This window comes from Dendrobates tinctorius, unplaced genomic scaffold, assembly GCF_039654945.1.
Source record: "Dendrobates tinctorius isolate UK_male_01 unplaced genomic scaffold, ASM3965494v1 ptg000006l, whole genome shotgun sequence".
Lineage (NCBI taxonomy): Eukaryota > Metazoa > Chordata > Amphibia > Anura > Dendrobatidae > Dendrobates > Dendrobates tinctorius.
Window position 1 is genome coordinate 13014897 of NW_027361674.1, and position 18561 is coordinate 13033457.

Below are 18561 nucleotides of genomic sequence, written 5' to 3' on the forward strand. Positions count from 1 at the left end.
CTCAGTCTATCTTTCTGTCTGTGTTTTGTTCTTTCTTCTTGCTTCACCGTCATTATATGTGTGGGGCTGCCTTTTGCTTTGGGGTCTGCTCTGGGGCAGTTTAGATTTCCCTTTCTGTCTTTAGGCTATGTAGTCCTCTGGCTGTGATCGAGGGGCCTAGGGCATCGTAGGAGCCCCCCACGGCTACTGCTAGTTGTGTTGATAGGTTCAGGGGTCTGCAATCCGATAGCTGACAACTTCTCTGGTTTTCTGGACTTAGCTAGCATTTCTATTTTTGCCTCCTACGGTGGCTCAATCATAACATTAGCCCTTCGTCTGTCCCCTTCCCCCACTCAGGGAAAAGGGGGCGCTACTGTGCACCGCAGTACACCAACCCGACAGACAGGGTAACAAAGACAACGGTTAGCTGAAAACTCCACACACACAAAATATACACTCACATATAACAGAGGTATTTACCAGGGTGTGTAAAGGGAGGAGGGGGGAGAAAGCAAAACAGGAAAGGATAAGGAATTTCCAAGCGTACAAACCAAGCAACAGTTGCTAATAAATTCCTCCAGCACTCTTCCACAAAACCAATTTCTCCCACTCATATGTCTTGCAGCAATGGCTAACTCAGACAAGGACTTGATTTTATAGGGGAAGGGAGTAGTTAATCGAGCACAGCTGAATGCAGGAATTTCCAAAATGGCCGATTAACCCCTGTTCTGCTGAAAGAAACAAACACGTTTAATACACTGGAGAAGTGCTTCTTCTCAGCGGCGGAGTAGGAGCCACCAGACGCTGCAGTCTTCTGGCTCCGCTCCATTTCGGTAACCCAGTACCAGTACCCACTCTTCTACGAGGGACCTCTGAAACCTCAGGGCCAGGTTTATCCGGGTGTGCAACATGAAAGGCCCGAACTAGTCTGGCTGCATGGACGTCAGAAGCTGGTAACCACATCCTCTCCTCAGGATTGTACCCCTTCTAATGTACCATGTATTGAAGCGACTGATGAACAAGACGAGAGTCTAAGACGTTAACCATCTGGAACTCCAGATTACCATTGATAATGACAGGAAAAGGTAGTAGAGGCGAAGGTACTGCAGATGCCATGTACTTCTTGAGAAGCGAACAGTGAAAAACCTTATGGATTCTAAAGGTAGGTGGCAGAGCAAGGCGGAATGCTACCGGATTGACAACGGCTAAGATCTTATAAGGACTGATAAACCTGGGACCCAGTTTCCAAGATAGGACCTTCAGTTAAATGTTCCTTGAGGACAGCCATACCAAGTCACCAACACACAGGTCCGGACCCACCAAACGTCTCCGATCAGCCACACTCGTATACTTGGAACCCATCTTTCGCAAATTATTAGTCACCCACTGCCATATGGTAGAAATGGAAGATGAAAAACGTTCTTCCTCCGGTACTCTGGAAGAGCGATTACCACTGAACTAACTAAACTGCGGACTGAACCCATATGCCCCAAAAATGGGGACTCACCGATTGATTCCTGACAACGATTATTTACAGCGAATTCAGCCAACGGTAAGAAGGTAACCCACGTTCTCCTGATTCTCAGACACGAAACAGCTAAGATATGTCTCTAAATTCTGATTAACCCGCTCTCAGTCTGCCCGTTAGTCTGCAGGTGAAAAGCAGAAGAAAAAGACAAATGGATCCCCAGACGGGTGCAAAACATCCTCCAGAATTTGGAGATAAACTGCAACCCCCGATCAGAGACAATATTGGTAGGAATCCCATGCAGTTTAATTATTTCCCTGACGAAAATTTGCACCAGAGATTTGGCATTAGGCAAAGCTGGTTAAGCAATAAAATAAGACATTTTACTGAACGTGTCCACCACCACCAGGATTACAGTGTTCCCTACAGACACTGGTAGGTCCGTAATAAAATAGAATGACAAATGAGTCCAAGGTCTGCTGGGAATCTCCAACGATTGGAGAGTCCCTGACGGACGAATATGAGAGGTTTTAGAACGTGCACAGATATTGCAAACAACCACATACTTCCAAACATTCTAATGAGAACCTGGCCATCAAAAACGCCGAGTAAGTAGATCCGCGGTGGCCTTATTCCCAGGATGGCCAGCCAATACGGTATCATGATGTTCACCGAGGACCCTCAGACGGAGATTGACTGGAACAAACAGTTTACCAAGTGGACAGGTAGCAGGTGCACCCCCCCTAAGCGTCAGCAACATCTCTTTCAAGATTGAAGCATATAGACGCCATCACTACCCCTTTTTGTAGAATAGGTACCGGTTTGCACCAATGAGACATGGCATCTGCCTTAACATTTTTGCTCCCTGGCCTAAAAGTAACAAAAAAGTTAAACCTGGTAAAGAATAATGCCCATCTAGCCTATCGTGGTGTAAGATATTTCACCGACTCCAAGTTTACCAGATTTTTATGATCTGTGATAACCATCACTTGGTGAACCGCTCCCTCCAAAAAATTATGCCACTCCTAAATGCCCATTTGATAGCTAAGAGTTCCCTATTACCAATATCCTAAATTTCTCTCAGCTGACGACAGTTTCTTAGAAAAGTAAGCACATGGTTGCTATTTACCAGGAGACGCACTCTGCGACAATACAGCCGCAACTCCCACCTCGGACACATCAATCTTTACAATGAAAGGCTGAGAGACGTCAGGCTGAATAAGAATCGGTGCAGAAGCAAAACACCTTTTCAATATGTCAAACGTCTCCCTGGCAGGACTGGACCACTTGGAGAAGTCCTTCCCCTGCTTGGTCATATCTGTGAGCGGTTTGGCTACTACCAAAAAGTTTTTTATGAATTTACAGCAGTAGTTGGCGAAACCCAAGAATCTTTGTAACGCCTTCAAATCCTTAGGACAATCCCACTCCAATACCATCCGGACTTTCGCTGGATCTATGTGAAAACCGGTGGCAGACGATACATATCCAAGGAAAGGGATCTCTTCAACCGAGAACATACACTTCTCGGGTTTGACATACAATTTATTGTCACGTAGTATATGTAGGACCTGCCTGACATGTCCCTGGTGTGACTCAAGGTCAGGTGAATAAATAAGAATATCGCCCAAGTAGATCACAACAAACCTGTCTACCAGGTGACTAAAGATGTCACTAATAAAGTCCTGAAATATGGCGGGCACGTTCGTCAACCCAAAAGGCATCAACAGATTCTGTGTCCTTCTGGCATATTGAACGCAGTCTTCCACTCATCCCCCTCTTTAATGTGGATGAGGTTGCACGCCCCCCTGAAGTCCATCTTAGAGAACCATTTTGCCCCAACAATTTGATTAAAGAGGTCAGGGATCAGGGGAAGCGGATAAGGGTGACAGACAGTGATCGCATTGAGTTCCCGGAAATTCAGGCAAGGACATAACCCCCCATCTTTTTTCTTGACAAAAAAGAACCACGCAGCAATGAGGATGGCCTGATATGACCTTTAGTCAGACTTTCCATCCTTCATGGCCTGCCTCTCTGAACCTGAGATATTATAGAGTCTGCTCTTGGGCAGCTTGACACCGGGAACCAGATTAATCATAATTGGTACAATCATAGGGATGATGGGGGGGGAGTTCTTGGCTCCCCAGCTCAGAAAACACATCCGCGAAGTCAGACAGGTAATTGGGCACGGACTGGGTATCCACCCCAGCCAACTGGGTACCCAAGCAGTGTCCTTGACAGCATGTACTCCACTTAACCACTTCCTGTGTCTGCCAATCAATTACTGGATTGTGCAGAGCGAGCCAAGGAAGTCCCTGTACCACAGGTGAGGGCAGGCCCTCAAGCACGTAGCAGTTTAACATCTCAGAGCGTATGGCCCCTACCTGTAGCCGCAAGTTACGGACCACCTGCGTGAAGTGCCCCTCCTTTAGCGGGGGCAGAGTCAATAGCAATTGGTCTGGACAATGTATGTGGGACGAGACCTTGGTCCCAGACAAACCTAGCGTCGATCAAATTAAACCCCGCCATACTGTCCAGGAAGGCGGAAACGTCCACCTTATTTTCACCCACGTGTAAAGTAGCTGGATCGAAAAAATGTGTGTTACCCATCAAGGTAATAAGTACACCTGGGTTGCCAACGTTTTCTGGTGGTTGTTTAAATACATATCGGGTAGGACATGTGCTCACAAAATGACCCTCTTTGCCACAACAGAAGCACACAGCCCCTCTTACACCAGACTACAGACAATTTGTTAGATTGAGATGCCACACCCACCTGCATGGGTTCCACAGCTGGCTCAGTACTGACAACTCTCAACCCTGAACCTCCCGCCCCAGAGGTGACTCCCTATGTCTCTGGTGAAGGCGGCGATCAACCCAGATTGCCAGAGACATGGCTGCCTCAAGAGAGTCAGCAGTCTCCTAGAGTGCTAAAGCATCTCTTACTCTCACAGAGCGGCCCTCACAGAACTGACTATGGAGGGCCAGATCATTCGACCTAGTGTCTGTGGCCCACCTCTGGAACTCAGAGCAATATTCCTCCGCCAGACAGTGTCCTTGCTGAAGTTGGTGTAGAGAAGACTTAGCCAGGGAGACGCGATCAGGGTCATCATACACAAGACGCAGAGCCTGAAAAAATCCTTCTACCATCTGGAGTGACTGAGTCAGATGGGAAAGAAAATGCCCATACTTGTGGGTCCCCCTGAAGGAGCGAGATTACAATCCCCACCCGTTGCTCCTCTGTATCTGAGGATACCGAATGCAACCTGAAGTAAAGTTTACAAGCCTCATGGAACATAACAAACTTGTCACGCCCCCAGAGAACCTGTCAGGCAACACCACCTTGGGCTTTACAATGGTTTGCCTGGAGGGTGAGATCCCCACACCAAATGTAACAGGGTGCTTTGAAACCACCATGTGCAAATCCACCACCTCCAGAATGACCTGCTGCAACTGTCCTGTCACAGCTGAGATAGGATCCATCATGGATCAGAAATATTGATTACGGTCTGAGTTAATGTCACAATTCGACTGGCGAGTGATCTGGCACCAGGGGCACCTTTCCTGGACCTAACAGTCAGGGGCGCCTTAGCTTGCCCTGTTCCCTGGGATACTTCAGATGGTGAAGATGCCGGGGCCTCCGCCCTTGCCCTAACTCCTAGATTAGCTCTTCATCTGTCCCCGTCTGCCACTCAGGGAAGAGGGGGCGCTACTGTGCACCGCAGTACACCAACCCGACAGACAGGGTAACAAAGACAACGGTTAACTCAAAGCTCGACACACACAAAATATACACTCACATATCACAGAGGTATTCACCAGGGTGTGTAGGGGGGGCAAAACAGGAAAGGATAAGGAATTTCCAAGCGTACAAACCAAGCAACAGTCACTAATAAATTCCTCCAGCTCTCCTTCACAACACCAGCTTCTCCCACTCCTATGTCTTGCAGCAATGGCTAACTCAGACAAGGACTTGGTAATCGAGCCCAGATTACATAGGGGAAGGGAGTAGCTATCTGAGCACAGCTGAATGCAGGAATTTCCAACATGGCCGATTAACTCCTGTTCTCCTGAAAGAAAAACATGTTTAATACACTGGAGAATTGCTTCTTCTCAGCGGTGGAGTAGGAGCCACCAGACGCTGATTGGAAAGGTGTAGTTCTGATTGGAGGACCAACTTATTGAAACACTACATGCCTAGGGTAACACGAAAGATGGGATCCTGAGTGGAGGACCAATTTATTGTATTTCTACATGTCTTGGGAAAAAATGAAAGGTGTTATCCCACTTAGAACAAGTCCTTTAAAGGCATTTCATAAATAGTGCCAATATTTATCTCCTTAGCTATCAACATATATGAGCAAATGTTAGCTGAAGGAGAATGCGCTCTTCACAGCAGGCCTCAGTTTCGCAAATTAGATTTTGATAAAGTACTTTAAGTGACATTAAGTAACTACAATGACAGTCCAGTAGTTCTAGACCTCATTAAATCTTACTTACTTACTTAAATCTTTAGATCTACATGAACATCTACCAGCTGTCAGATGGCTGAAATTTACCTGGTACTGTTTTAGCCGTTCCGTGACCCTTTCTACAGACTCCTCCACCAAACTGCTTGTTGGGATCATGGTTTCTAGAGCTTCGTATTTCTTACTGAGACAACCATATCTAGAGTCAAAGTCTTTCCAGTTCTGTTGGAGTGAAGAACAAAGCAGAAGTCAGAGGTCAACAGGGTGGCGCTCCCCTTCACAACTATATACAAACTGGGAATGATCTAGAGATTATAACAGAGGAAACGTAGATTATTGATTACCATGAACAATACGATGTGAGTAATATTACCTTCAGTATAACCATCATATTAATACAATGGTCATCTGACTGTTGTCTCAGGGTCTCCACGTCTTGTGTTACCATCTCTATATGCTCCTTGTCAAGGTCAGGATTTGTTTTCTGTGATGAGAGGGATTGTAGTAATAGAACTTGACCTTCCAGATGATTGAAGAACTTCTGGTTTAAGAAAGAGATAAGATTTATTAGTCCATTGAGAAATGGGTCTTCCAAAAGAGCATCCAAGATGCGACTTCCACAGCAAAAACCCTTCCAACATAACTCCAATGAAAAGACATAATGGGGTTGACACCTAACATGCCTGAAATTAAGTATTTAACACTAGTCACAGAAGCAGTACTGAGCACGTGCGACCACCTCTCCCATAGACTGGAATAATTGATGGTTGCACATGCTCATTACCGTTCCAATCACAGAGGAGACTTCAGGAGCCCGTTCTTGTGATTGGTAGACGTCCCAGGAATGGAACCAATAAAGTCATACATCTATCATCTGTTCTGTGCATGCGACCACCACTTTAAGGACAGAGCTAAGTAACTGCTACCTGCACCTTTGCCAATGAAAAAGGATAGTCTGACCGCTGAGACCCACAAGATCATGAGAAGGCCTTTGTGTTAAATATTGGTAGTGAGCAAGTATGACCACTTCTCTTGGTGGTCGCACATGGTCACCACCACTCTATTAACACAGGGAATTCTGGGGGATCAGTGGGTATCATTAACCTATTCAGCATAGCAATCAAGTCTAATCACTGTGCAGAGAAACCCAGTTGATACCCAAGTCCTGGCAATATGGTTGCAAGCATTGGCATTCTTATGGTGACAACTTGTGACCAGATAGTATATACTGCATGTACCCTAAAATACTATTAGCAGAAAATACAACATTTCCTGCAAAAAACGCATATGTCTGCACTGTTACAAAAATAAAACATTTTTCAGTTGTGGGATGAAAGATGGAAAGTAAAAAAAATATAAATTGCCCTAAAGAGCAAAGGCATACAGAACATGTTGGACTCATAAACTAAGAGTCCGAGAGCCACACAGCACTAAATACATGGCAAGAGGAGATCAGATCTGTCCCCCATGATATGCTGCTCTTATCTTGGGTACAATAATCTAATGACTGATCTAAAGGGGTTTTCCTGGGATTCCCAGCGTGGATGCAACATCTACAAAATGGAATAATGATGCACAAAAAAAGCCATAGAAGGCAGATCCTGCACTGTGACACACAGGGTTTGGTCATTCCTGATGTGGGTATTTTCAGTAGTTCTATTGATGTCACCATTATTACACAATCAAAGGAACAGTAAAAATAGCAACTAAGCTGTGGTTATGTATAAATCTGCCCACACCGCACAGTGAAAATAACTGTAATCCAAGGAACACGGACTTGAGAAGTTTGAGAGATTAGGAAAAAGATCAGGAGCGGTGAATGAGGACAGTAAACTGGTAAAACTGTCTAAGACGATTAACTAATTACTAATTAGTCACTATCGGAAGTGTCTCGCTCATTGTGATGCTGAAGGGCTGTTATTCTTAACCCAAAATTCATTTAACTTTGGTTTGTTTTTCCATTTTTAGTAAAAATTCTAATTTGCAGGGTTATTCCCAAAATAATAAGTTATGCCCTACTCATTGGATAAGGGATAACTTGCTGATCCCTGGAGGGTCCCAGCGATCCTAAGAAGGGGGTACTGGACCCAGGTGCTGGGCTCTGCAGAGCACTGTCTTGTATGCTGCGGCAATGTACATGCTCAAGCTCTGTTTCATTCATAGTCTATGGGACGTTGGAAAAATTGGACTACAGAGCTCAGCTATTTTCATCAGCCCCATACACAATTAATGGAGTTGGGAGGACAGAGCATGCGCCCCTCCACTCCATTTAAGACGGGGGTCTGTGGCGCCCAACTCCTGTGTCCAGAACCCTGATTTCCGTATCTTTTGGGGTCTCAGTGGTCAGACTACCAGCAATCACCAATTTTTCTCTTATCCCAGTTATTACTTAATATCGTGGCTGTAACAGATTAAGGGGAAGTTTCTTTTAAACCTGGGGGTTAAAAAGTGGAAACACCTATGGGTTTATGTTGGAAGGATGTAAGGCCCACCCAGCTGAAGGTTGATCGATCTTAAATAATGGCCTTTGATATATATTGGCCATAGCTAAGAAAAAAAATGTCCGCAGAACCTACCGATGTCAGTGAATCCAGTATGAAAGACGGTGCTTTGACTATGTTCCAATGTCATGGTAAAGAAGGGTTGTGCATGCTCGAGTCCACATGCCCAATCCTTCATATGCATGCTCAGCCAAGATTAGAAAAAAATTCAGGAAGTCATGTCTTTTTCTCACCAGAACATTAGGTGAATCCCCAAAAGGAATAAAAAAAATGTAGGGGGCGCTGTAGCAAGTATTTAAACAGGATTTAAATAAAAAATCATTCCACCTTGGAGGAGGAGACAAGTGCAAGTGTTCTTATGTAGAATAGGCTGAAAGACCAAAGAACGTTGCTAAAAAGCCTCTAAAATGTAAAAAACAAAACAAAAACTTGGTTTGCAAATCAAGGCAGCTAAAATGATGTAATTGCAGAGGCAACTCGCTAAAGTTGCACAGATATTGTCAGATTGCACAGATAATTGCCTTTATTTAGTGGCATTATCACAGGAAACGCACAGGGAAATGACGCGGCTTTACTAAGCGACTAGGCACAAAACCTTGTAATAAATGACGTATTTTTAGAGACGCTTTTAGCCCACATTGAGAGCTTCTAGATACGTACCCTGTGATGCGCTACATGAGCGTTTAGGCTTTCGATACTTCGGCTGTTGTATTCTTGACTTTTTGCCATCTTCTCTTTTCCCAAAGACAGCAGCTCCGATAATGCACACAGCAGCGCGTCCACTTGTGACCGATTAATAACTGCACTGCTATATTTATCCTGGTTTGCCCGAAAAATGTGCCATGTGTCATCCAAGACGTCCTAAAATAATGTATAATCTTAATGACATAGATACAGAATCTGTGCAAAAGCTGGAAATGATACATCGCTATAACAAGTAGCAGCATATGCACGACTGATGCTGTGGAGTGTGTGGGCCGCTTTCCTCTCCCGGCAGACTCTGCTCTTTATCTCTACATACACAGCCTGGGGGAATCTCCTCTTCCATTCTGCAGACGTACTGAGTGCTTTCTTCCCTATCTACACTTGCATACAGTTCAATATGGAATTTAGTAGCCTTTATTACAATAAAAAATGTCTACAAAAATGTACACAGAGTTTAAGAAAACTTTGGTACCAAAGCAACCAATAAATCTGTGTACTTTGTGCATTATTCTTGGGTAATCACCTAACATACGGACGTAAAAGCTTATGTACTATGTGAGGGTGAGTGATTTTACAATATTTTCCATTTCACTATGAAATATTGTGATTGTGCATAACCCTATTTCAGCATTGCTAAGAAATCTGCTAAACATACTACAGCCCATTGCCCTATATTCTCACCTCAAGCTTGTGAACATCCTGGTTGGAGCATATCGGGATGGAGAGTTTCTCTCCTCTCTCATTCAGGGATGAAACTTGACTTTCAAAGCCCAGAAGTTCATTCTCATATGCAACTGCTTCCTGTGAGAAATCAAAAGGGACTTCAAATATATAATTCTGTGTCTATATATTGTCATTTACTAATTCTATAGGAAAGATCCTGGGCTACAATGGAAAATACTCTGGGCCCCATGTGACTGATGTGTGACCCCTGAGCTCCCCAACAAACAAAGAATAAGAGGTGGATGAATACGGGGGCCAATTCACTTTACATAGCCATTGACTAATGATGGATTGTTCAGCTGGCAGCTATCTCGCCCAGCTTCTCCATACACAGAATCGTTTGCTCAGCCGAGCGCTGTGTTGTCCATGAAGAGCCGCTACCAAACCCCTCTGGTGGCAGCTCATCCCAGGGAGAACAATAATATGGACAGTCCAAAATCAGACATGCCTGATCCTTATCTCCCCAACATCATCTGTCAGGGTAGAGTTGGGAGCCCCCATACACATTAGACTGTCAGTCAAGCCCGGTGATTTTGGCTGAATGTGAGAGTCTTAAGATCTTAGGAGTCCTTTTTCAGACCGACTTCTATCCATACAAGTCGATCGGTGCTCATTTAAAGGCTCTTTAAGACAAGAAAAACCAAACCGTACGGGGATGAATGAGTGTTAATACGATCTTTCGCTCCCTATACAGGGACTGTGTGCAAATTGTTGATTGCTATTATCTGCTATTAACTATTATCTTTAGGCAGTATAAGCAATGCCAATGATAGGGAATGATCACACTAGCCCTACCACTTCACTCATTCATCTTTTTCTGAGTCTTGTTGGTAACATTAGTTTTTCCCACCCACTTTTTCACTGCAGTGATTCCATACTATGTATGAAGCACCGGATGAAGCTTACCAGCGAAACGGCCATCATGCTGCACTACAAGGAGCACATTCCAGGCATTATCTCGTAATTTCCATTCAGAATAATAAGAGAAGCATTAAAGACTGGGAAGTGCAGTGTTTCTTTTTCCTTTTTACATGAAGATATTCCTTACCAGGTTGCATTTGATAAACAAGAAGTACCTGAATCGGGTCGGCCGCCTCACCAGCTCCTCTGGTACCCAGTTGCTGTATGAGATCAGTTTTCTTTTTCAATAGGATATCATATAACTGGCGAATGTCATTCTAAAATGGAATGTTAAAGAAGAAAAGAAAACATTGAAACTTCATGTGAGTGTTTGATATGGGCCAAGTATGTTCTGCCATATTGAGAATAGAGGCAATATGTGGTATCTGGAAGGTTTCATATCTACGTTAGGTTTAAATGGATTTACGGGAGTAGAAAAACACGGCTGTGTTCTTAGCTTCATTCACTTCTATTTAGCAGAAATGCAATACCAGACATAACCATTATACTAATGTGGTGCTTTTTAGGTGGAAAGGAGACTATGTTTTCTGATCATAGCTGCTGATTAGAATTATCTACTGTACGTTAATTATCTCTGAACACATCCACCTTGTAGTGAATTCACTCCAGAAATAGCAATTATGGAGCATCTTTTATTAGAGCTCTGTAATGTGCTGTTCCTCAGTTATTCTTCCTGGAAATAGAAATGTATAACTAAACTGACAACTAGGAGTTATCATAACTTTGAAACATATGATATGTCCCTAAGCAGCCTCACTTCACATGTTGGACTGTGTTAAAGAAGATTTTTCACCGTTTTTGTCTTCATTTAAACTGAGTACCTGATCTAATTAATGCTTCTTCACGGATTCGGGAACAGTTTTTCTGTGCCCCTCTGTTCCAAAGTTATGCCTCCAGTAATAATGATGAAAATTTTCCAATTAGCAACTGGGCGTATACCACTGAACGCCTCCGTGGGTGTGGCCATGTTTTGATTGGTCAGTGTCGAACAAGAAAACACCCACAGAGAAGTTCTGTGGTACACGCCTAGTTGGGTGAAGGGAAAATTTGCATCATTTTATTCCAGTGTGCATAGCTATGGAATGAAGAGTCACAAAAGAAAAAGAAAAACTGTTCCAAATTCAGTTGAGCAGCGTCAATTGGATGAGGGACTCGGTTTAAATTAAAATATCCAATAAAAAATCCTCCTTAAAGTGGAGAAAAAACAAAAATGAAAGGGAAGAATAACAGTGGAACAGCACAACAGAAAGATCTAAGGCAGTGAGCCCCAACCTTTCTACCTTGAGAGCAACATTAAGCTTTGAGGGGGGTCGCGAGCCACATTTAGGTCCAAGAGAGAGTCACGAGACACATCCAGCTCCCGCCCACCTCACAATAGCGAGACACATTGCCCCTATTACTGGTATAACGACAGTCAAAGTTTTTTCACTGATATTACACAAAGGCAGCGTACCAAGAGCCAGAGGTTCCCACATAACCCCCACTCAGTATTTCACATCAACCATCCCCACCACACTGTTGCATCCAGCTTTAAGCATTTCCTCTTGACACTTCACATCATCCAGTCTCCACCTTACCATACTTAAATTATTTCCAATCCCCAAAGGCCAGAATATGCACATTTAGATTTGCTTTTCTGTACTGGGCTACTCACAAAATTCACCATTTGGAAAACTGCTCTTCATAGTTGTTTGCTAGACCTAATGGTAATGCACCAATCTGGCAGCCAGTCGGGAGCCACATATCATGGGCCCGAGAGCCACATGTGGCTCCTGAGGGACAGGTTGGGGACCTGTTATTAGCTCATTTTCTGCTCCACCAGCTGGGAGTTCTCCTTCCGTTCTCCAGCTGGTAGTGACAGGAGGTAATGAGGTTAGTTTAATTGGTAATGGTCTGCCACCTGACGAGGAGGATAGTGATTGGATCTCTGGAGTATCAGACTGGATATAAGACAGCCAACGCCCTATCCTGTTGCTGGTGATTCAATCTGTTTCTCAGGTCTTGGACTTCAGCTCTGCTCCAGTCATCTCAAGTTAAGTTTTTTGCTAATGTTCACACTTGCTCTTGTTGGTTAACTCAGTTTTTGTGTGGTCAGCCAGCCCTGCTGGGCTGTGCTGAATTTCCACTCTTATTTATCTGTATTTGCCAATTTGCCTTTTTGTCCTTTATTAGATTGGCCTCTGATTGCTCTGTCTCAGAATATTCCAGAGTGCTGATATAGTGGGAGAAGTCTAGTGACTTCAGCGTTAATTTTGTTATCAGAAGTGTTGGACATTATTTTTGGTAGGGTTTTTCGGCAGATTGCAAACAGTATCTTTCCTTTCCTGTCCTTTCAAGTTAGTTTGGCCCCATCGTTTGCTCAGCCTTTTTTTCTGCCTTTGTTTGTGTTTTCATCTTGCTTCACCGTCAATACATGTGGGGGGCTGTCTTTCCTTTGGGGTCTGCTCTGGGGAGTTAGCTTTCCTCTTTTCTTACTTTAGGCTTATTTAGCTCTCTGGTTGTGACGAGGCATCCAGGACCACCGTAGGCACGCTCCACGACTGCTTCTAGTTGTGTGTTAAGATCAGGGCTCTGCAGTCTGCATAGTTACCAACCTCTCTGGTTTTCTGAGACTTAGTGTGTGTTGCTTTTTTCCCTCCTCGGTGACCCATTCATAACAGGGACCCCTGATCTAAGGCAACAGACTCCAGAATTGCAAGCGTTTCATGAAAAGTAGGAGACCTTATGACAACCCTAGTTGCCAAGTGGGACTTCAGGGCAAAAGGTAGACCAAATTTATGTAAACCCCAGGTGAGCTGAAAGATATTCCTGGGAGTTGGGGTTTACACTACAGGAGGGGAAGAACTTAACCCCTTCACGACCTTGAGGTTTTCTATTTTTGCGTTCCCATTTTTTGCTCCCCTTCTTCCCAGAGCCATAACTTTTTCATTTTTCGGTCAACATGGCAGTGAGAGGGCTTGTTTTTTTATGAGGCGAGTTGTACTTTTGAACAACACCATTGGTTTTACGATATTGTTTAATGGTAAACAGGAAAAAAATCCAAAGTGCGCTGAAATTGCAATAAAGTGCTATTCCACAATTGTTTTGTTTTTTTACCATGTTCACTAAATGATAAAGCTGACCTACAATTATAATTCCCCAGGTTATTATGAGTTCACAGATACCAAACATGTATAAGTTCTTTTTTATGTAAGTAGTGAAAGAAAAGTCCGAAGTTTGCAAAAAAAAAAAAAAGGGACCATTTTCCAAGACCCGTAATGCCTCCATTTTCGTAATCTGGGGCTGGGCGAGGGCTGATGTTTTTATTGATACCATTTTGGAGTACATAGCTTTTGTTTGCCTGTTATTGAATTTTATTGCAATGTTGCAGGGACAAAAAAAAACATAATTTTGGAGTTTTGATTTTTGCTTGTCATTAAGTCGTTTACCGATCAGATTAATTATTTTTATACTTTGATAGATCGGGCGATTATGAACGTAGCGATACCAAATATGTGTATTTATTATCTTTTTTTATTGTTTTATTTGAAAGGGGGGTGATTTGAACTTTTTTTCAATTTTTAAAAATATTTTAAAAACTTTTTTTTACTTTTCACTTGCTTCAATAGTCTATATGGGAGACTTGAAGCTGCAATCGTCTGATCGCTTCTGCTACACACAGCAGGGTTGCAGCACTGCTATGTATAGCTGTAATGTTCTTCTGATATGAGCGGTGGCCACAGGGTGGCGCTCATAGCAGATCAGCAATGACAACCACAGGGGTCTCCTGTGACACGGGCACCGATGGGTGGGATTACTGATGCGCTTCAGGACTGGCGATGTTGAATGCCGCTGATTGACAGCGGCATTTAACATGTTAACAGCCGAGGGTTGTTCGTGATTCCAGCCACGGCTGTCAGAGGCACATGTCAGCCCGCCGGAGCCCGCATCGAATGCATGGACACGACCTATGACGTATATATATGTCATAGGTCGTGAAGGGATTAAAACAGTGTTGTCAACTAACATTACAGTATCAAGCCCGCTAAAGGATTCTCATTGAGTGATCCCAATGATTTCTTACAACAATACATTATACTGCCTCTCCATGTTACACAGACTTGTTTCTTCATGCTCAGGTAGCAAGAAGCAAAAGAAAACTTTAGTATAAAAACATTGTAAACAAAGGCTGAAAATACAGTTGCAAAAAAGATAAATGTCAAGTCTATGAACAGACATGGATGCCTGAGCAAGACATATATAGCCATCAGGGACAGGCTTACAACTATTAAATTACCTATCAAAAATAAATTATTAATAACACAAAGGAAGAAGAGGGTTGAAACGGAAAAATGAGGGTAACGTGTTATGTGTCATTATATTTATTATACTGACAATGAGAATTATTATAGTGCATTTTCCAAGTTGCACACACCTATCCATTAGCTGAAGGGTGTGATTGAGAAGTCACCCACACATCCTCCTCTTCAGGGAAGCTCCGCAGTGATTTGTACACCCTGAAGTGTGAAAATCAACCATCTGTATAAAATGCGGGACTCGATTACCTGATAGTCATTGTGTTTGTCCAGTTCACCTTGCATACATTTGGATCTGGTCTTCGCTGTGCAGTGAACCTGAATGAGCCAGTCTCTCAGGTCGCTGTAACATTGAGACAAAATGCTGGTGTGTGCGCCCTCGTGGGTGACGGGCGATAAGAGCGTGCTAGTGTTGTAGCCCATTTCCTCTGAAAGTGCATGCAAATCCTCCGTAAGTTTCTGGGAAAACATAAAAATCATATTAATAGAGAAACAATTATCATGTAAATTTATATGGGAATATATAGTTTTGCAATGCATAGGAACCGCAAACACAAAACGGTAGAATGCCAAGCAGGAAATGGTTGTGTAAGAAAGGTAATCCTATAAAATACAAAACCTAAGTGTTTATGATTTCACCTGGCTTACCTCATAGAAGGTCAGCTCGGCAGCTGCTTCCTCCCTTGTCAGGATATCCAGATCTAACATCTCCTCTATGTTCTGCAGCCACTGGGACACTGAACACATCCACACAAAAAGAGCTCCGTGCAGATGCCTCGCACCCTCCTAAGAAAAAAAAAAGTATTATTTTGGGGACACATATGTATAACAATATAACATAGCTCCTAATTATAAGCCTGCATTAAAAGAAAGGTAACAAGCTGCTGATTACTGGTGGTCCTACCACTGGAGCTTCAACTGATCACAAGAGCAGGCGTTTTAATGCAGAGGTGGTCGAGCATGCTTGCCCTGCTTCATCTGCACATGGTCGACCACCACTCCAAGCAAACGTAGGACTCGGGACCTCTGATCTCGTGATCTGTGGATAGAAGATTATTGTGTATACGGGACAACACTATTAAGCATTTAATGTTGGGCCTAAATATCAATATATAGTATTTAGGATTATTAGTAGAGATGATCATATTTGAGGGACCTTGTTAAGTGGTCCATGTACGCCAATCAGAGCCTACCTGCCGAAAGCCCTGTATTTTCTTCTGATTGGTAGGCCCAGTGTGACGTCATTGATGTGGTCGGACACATGCATGACATCATGCAGGGTCTACTGATCGGTAGAGGTACCAGGGATGCAAACAGGTAGGAGGAGGTTTGAAAGGTTCCGGTTGGGTGCCATGGACTACAGACGTGGCCGCTGGACCAGTTTCCCGCAAATCATTTTGCTCAATACTTCTTACCGGAGTGACAGAACATGATGCTTCTTCATTGAAAGCCTTGAGCCGGGTGAGGAAATGCTTGGATTCTTCAACAAGTGGTGATTTGACAGAGCTCACGGGGATTCTTGATATAAAGCCAATCTTCACATCTTTTGCAGCCTAATATTTTAAGACATTATCGATAGGATTTCAGATTGACAGCATCCATACAAAATAGATAGAGATCTGCATAAAAGGGTTTGAAGGGACAACTTTTGGGTTTAAGAACAATGTGTGGCATCAATGGCTAGCTAAGCGCTGCATAGGATGGCACACTCACAGCGAGATTCGATGAGTCTTGGACACTCCTCAAAGCTATTCTGATTATTTGTTAATTCATATTTCTAAATAGGATGTTATTTATTGGAGACCCTTTGCATCCGACAAGCATCACTAACTGCTCCTTGGACCTGGGTCATTTTAATGGAAGGCAATGCCATGTTGAATTTTTCAACCAACTACCATCAAATAAGTTTAGAGGATCTGGTCTGCGGTCCGTAGTAATTTTTAGGTACAGCTTATGGTCTAACGTAATTCTGTAATTCAATAAAAGTTAAATTTTATCTTTAGATTATTCGCTGGACGTTGCTCTTCATTACTGGATCCTGCTGTGGTTGTTTCACCCTTGTCCATGCGGAGTACTATGAAGAAAGCTGGACATCTAGATGGACTAAAAGTGGTGAGCTGACTTCTCGTATTTTTTCATAAAGTAATTCTGGACTCCAATTCAAGGTCTGAACTTGCAATGGTCTTGTCTGATGTCTAAATTCATTTTGGGGACTAGTCTAGGGTTTGTTGGTAGAGTGAGCCTGGCAAGAATGAGCACCCTCATATCTTCTCCACTTCTACCTTCACATCTCATTAGCAAAAAGGAAAAAATGGACATTGTCCGGTGCTGGACATTGGAGGTGAGCAGCTCCCCACCCTGATCCTATATAACCAGTAATCTAACAGAAACGGGGTCCTGCCTAAAGACCTCCATAAACAGTGGATAAAAGTTGGCAGAACCCACAAATTTTGGTTGGACTGGTCTACTATCTAATGTGCATGGGGGACTTCTAATTGCCCCTTGACAGATTACAGTGTGGGACATAAGGATCAGGAGATTTGCATTCAATCACTTGTCCCTTTTCTCTAACGGGGAGATAAGTCTTAGTGCAAGGAGTCTGGCTCAGCCAAGCATTTATGTGTTTGAGGGATTCTGGAGAATAGTTGTCAGCAGAGCAAACGTTCAACCGACAGACATCTAATGTGTATGGTCGGTTTAAGACTTTACCCAAATTTGTTCTGTGTATTAAATAAGAAAGTGTAAAATTTACTTTCTTAATCAGAATGTAATAATAAAAGGTGATGGCCTACTATTCTAATAGTATCACATCACACCAGAAGACTTACATCTGCCTCAATGGCATGTCTGGAAGACGTCGCCTTCATCCGGTAAGACAGCTCCTTTTGGAGATACAGCCACTTGCTCCAGGTAATATCTTCAATCACAGACAAAGAAGTTTTGCTTTGAGACTTGATGGGAGTATTCAGCCCATCCCCAGAAGAGCTTCTAAAGAAAATATTGCAGCATAAGGAATATTGCTCCAAGGTCATCACAATCAAGCGTTACATGAAGAGTTAATATTACCGTGAGATCTACCTAATGTGGCCAAGTTACGCATGCTTCGCTTATAGATGTGAGATATATCTACAATTGTATGGGCACCATCTGTGCAGTATGTCACCTTCAACGAGCATATAACTAGTGGAATATTATTACCTTGGCTGTGATGGTACCGAGGTCTCCTGATTTGGCACTGTGATTTCAAAGGGGTGTTTTTTACTGGGACTTCCTGTGGTGACAACCTACAGAGTAGTAGTAGAATAAAACAATGAATTTAATTAGACCTGTCACTAGGTAACAAGTGTCCAGTTTTTGTTCTTATTTTATTGTCACACTGCTTCCATGATTAATCCATTTTTTTTCTATCCACCATATAGTTCCAGAGATATCAGCCTTTTCATTTAGTGCAATTTTGTTAACCATCTTTAGCAAAAGATGACGCTCACAGGATCCTCTGGGGC

At 43.2% G+C, this 18561-nt stretch overlaps 1 protein-coding gene across 5 annotated transcripts in view; it reads right to left on the reverse strand.

Moving 5' to 3' along the window:
• The window catches only part of SYNE2 (spectrin repeat containing nuclear envelope protein 2), a 553640-nt gene that overhangs the window by 190433 nt on the left and 344646 nt on the right, over positions 1-18561 (reverse strand). For all 5 annotated transcript variants that reach the window (XM_073570820.1, XM_073570828.1, XM_073570812.1 and 2 more), the window contains 10 exons: positions 18257-18342; positions 17887-18046; positions 16474-16611; positions 15707-15844; positions 15308-15517; positions 10919-11020; positions 9801-9920; positions 9075-9275; positions 6287-6454; positions 6004-6135 (listed from right to left, as the gene is read on the reverse strand). In XM_073570820.1, the coding sequence (XP_073426921.1) occupies positions 6004-6135; positions 6287-6454; positions 9075-9275; positions 9801-9920; positions 10919-11020; positions 15308-15517; positions 15707-15844; positions 16474-16611; positions 17887-18046; positions 18257-18342 (1455 nt within the window). The remainder of the gene's footprint in view (positions 1-6003; positions 6136-6286; positions 6455-9074; positions 9276-9800; positions 9921-10918; positions 11021-15307; positions 15518-15706; positions 15845-16473; positions 16612-17886; positions 18047-18256; positions 18343-18561) is intronic.